Source organism: Bison bison, unplaced genomic scaffold (assembly GCF_000754665.1).
Source record: "Bison bison bison isolate TAMUID 2011002044 unplaced genomic scaffold, Bison_UMD1.0 scf7180017864289, whole genome shotgun sequence".
Lineage (NCBI taxonomy): Eukaryota > Metazoa > Chordata > Mammalia > Artiodactyla > Bovidae > Bison > Bison bison.
In genome coordinates this window covers 7,094,820-7,097,796 of record NW_011494861.1, presented here as the reverse complement: position 1 = coordinate 7,097,796, position 2,977 = coordinate 7,094,820, and the positions used below count along the sequence as shown (strand labels likewise).

General features: G+C 58.6%; 1 protein-coding gene across 1 annotated transcript in view; it reads left to right on the top strand.

The window, feature by feature from the left end:
• Nucleotides 1-6: 6 nt before the first annotated feature.
• Nucleotides 7-2,977, top strand: part of ESPN (espin) — a gene marked incomplete at its 5' end in the record, with an annotated part of 34,169 nt that continues 31,198 nt past the window's right edge. The window contains one exon of the mRNA XM_010850199.1: nucleotides 7-45. Within this exon, the coding sequence (XP_010848501.1) occupies nucleotides 7-45 (39 nt within the window). The remainder of the gene's footprint in view (nucleotides 46-2,977) is intronic.

The following is a 2,977-nucleotide window of genomic DNA, read 5'->3' as shown; positions in this document are numbered from 1 at the left end:
GCCTGCCTGCAGTTGCTGCTCTCACAGGGAGGCTGCGGAGTGCATGTGAGTTTGCGCCGCTCACTGGGCCCCCGAGGGGGCTTCCTCCCCAGGAAGGAGTTCTGGCCTGGAGCCCTCGTGGCTCAAGGGTGGATGGTTTGGGGCACCGCGGAGCCAAGCCTGATTTGGAGTTCCCTCCAAAGGACTCGGGACAGGGTGGGCTCCTGGGTTGAGAGTACCCGAGCAGATGCTCTGGCAAGCCCTCGCCACCACCTAGATTACCAGGTGAGAAACCGGAATGGAGTTGGGCTCGACCAGGATAGCATTTAAGGTGAGGGTGTGGGAAACTCACTGATCCAGGGAGAGAGTGGGCGGGGGGAACGGAGGGCCTGGAGTCAGAAGCCCATGTCCTTCAGGATCAGGTCTGGGAAGGGTGGTGCACAAAATCTTGCAGCCCACCCCAGGCTGAGTTGCATGTGTCCCTAAGGAGGGGGGGAGTTGGTAAATGGGGTCCTTCCCAGGATTTGAGCTGATCCCAGGACATCAGCACCTTCCCACCTCCCAGCTTCTTCAGCTTAGCCTGAGTCTTCCTGCCTGAGACCCCACCTGGTCTCACTCAGCGGCCACCGGGCTGGTATCAGCCAGTCTGGCCTCTCCTGAGTGGGATGAAAAGAGGCAGCTCAGGTCTGGTGCGTAGCTTTCCTGCTCAGTCCTGCCAGAAACAGAGCATCCAGCAGGGTCTAGACCTGGGGTCCAGGTGTGCTCCGGATCCCCTGGAACTGCCAGTCCATCAGGACACTGAACAGCAAACACACAGGCCAGAGAGTAAGCCAGGTACCACCAGGTACTGCTAGGCCATATGGGGGGAGCATCAGGCAGCTGCTTGGGCAAGGTGGCCAGAGAAGGCCCCCCCGAGGAGTGACCTCTGAAGGAAGTTTTGGCTGATGGGTAAGAAGTGGCCAGGTGATGACCAGAGAATTCTGAGCACAAGGAGCAGGAAGTACGAAGCCCTGAGGGGGACACATTCTGTCCTGTGACGGGGACAGCAAAGAGGTGAGCATGTCTGAAGTGGGATGAGGCAGGGAGAAGCCAGCAGGGCCAGGTCCTGTAGGATCGTAGGCTGGGTTCAGAACTTGCAGGATCCTATGGTTGTAGGAGAAAGCCAAGGATGGAGGGACAGAACTCATTTTCCTCTTAGCAAGAGACCACTGTGTTAACTGGATGTAGTAGAGGAGGCAGGGGCAACTCTGAGCTGACTGGCTGGGCCGTAGGGATAGCCAGGCCCCATTCCCCCCGCCTTTTAGCCTCAGGATGGCAAGGCCCCCCATCCCACCCTTCCTGGAAGATGGCCAGGTCCCTTATCTCTGGGCCAGCTCCGTTATCAGGAGTTCCTGGCATGTGGTGCCTCCCCATCCTTTTGGGAGGTGGCATGCCTCCCCGATTTGGGTGTCCAGCTTTGACCGGAAGCCTCCCCAGCCGCTAGAGAGGAGGTAGAGGAGCAGGTGGCCTTGTGCCCAGCTTATCAAGTCCCCCGCCCTCTAGCCCCAGCCAGCTTGGGTGCTGGGGGCGGAAGTGTGTATGTAGGGGAGGATGACCTCGATCCCAGGCCCTGCTCAGCCTGGGGAGATAAGCAGCTTTAGGGTGCAGGCCACAGCACGTGAGGCTTCTGGGGCCTCTGGAGCTGTTGAGACCTTGGGGACAGGTCACAGGCCTGTGATCCTCTCCTTCCTGGGGCCTCCCTCTCCACCCCCACCCAGGGGCCCAGAGCCATCAGGATCCCCTGGAGCCTCAGGCCCACTGTCCCCAGGCCCAATGGGAAGGAGGGTTTTTCTCAAGAGCTGGAGTGCAGGGCATATTTCACTGTGGGCCTGTCCAGGTCACTTCTAGCCAGTTTTGTCAGCTGGGCTCAGGAAGTATGTTAGTCATTCAGTTGTGTATGACTCTTTGCAATCCCATGGTCGCATGCACTGTAGCCTCCAGGCTCCTCTGTCCAGGGGATTCTCCAGACAAGAATACTTGAGTGGGTTGCTATTTCCTTCTCGAGGGGATCTTCCACTCCCAGGGATCAAACCCGGGTCTCCTGCATTGCAGGCAGAGTCTTAGTACTATTTGAGCCATGAGGGAAGCTGCTGGGCTCAGGAGGACAGACTAAACCAGTCTTCTGGTCCTCCGCGGGCATTCCGCACACAGAGGCCTCTCAGCATCATCCTCTGCCTCCTGTGGGCTGTTTCTCTGCCTCCCCTTCCTCTCTGCCTGTGTTCTAGCCCATCAGCCAGTCTGTTTGTCCTCCACCCCAGTCTGACTGTGACCTCCCCACCGTGCCCCTGGGCCCTGTTCCCTTGCCCCCTCACTTCCCGCATTTCTTAGAGGCTTCCCTGGTGGCTCAGATAGTAAAAAATTCTGCCTGCAGTACAGGAGACCTGGGTTCGATCCCTGGTTCAGGAAGATCCCCTGGAGACGGGACTAACAACCCACTCCAGTATTCTTGCCTGGAGAATCCCATGAACAGAGGGACCTGGCGGGCTACAGTCCATGGGGTTGCAAAGAGTTGGACACGACTGAAGCAACCAACACTTCTTCACTTAGAGGAGCCTCAGCAGTTCTCCTGTGACTGAGATGCACCTTCTTTAAGCTCAGGGTCTCTCCAGTTCCCGCAGCCTCAGCCACACCTGTTCCCACAGTGCCCGCCTCCACCACTGCCCCACCCCCCTCCCCATGACCCTGCCAGGCTCCCTGCCTACCTCTCCCGCATCCCACATGCTTGGTGCTGGGAGCTCGTTCTGTTCCAGATCCGATGCCCACTGTCCCAAACTCCGAGCCTCTGAGTCCAGACATCTGGGTTCTCAGTGTCTCCCCACCTTGGCCTGCAGGTCACATACCCTCTCCCATGACAGACACACACACCTGGATGTTCACAGAAGATGCTATCAGCACTCCAGGGCCCAAAGCATTGGCCTGTCTCCTTTGGAGTGCCTGAGAGGGGATCTTGCTCAAGCCC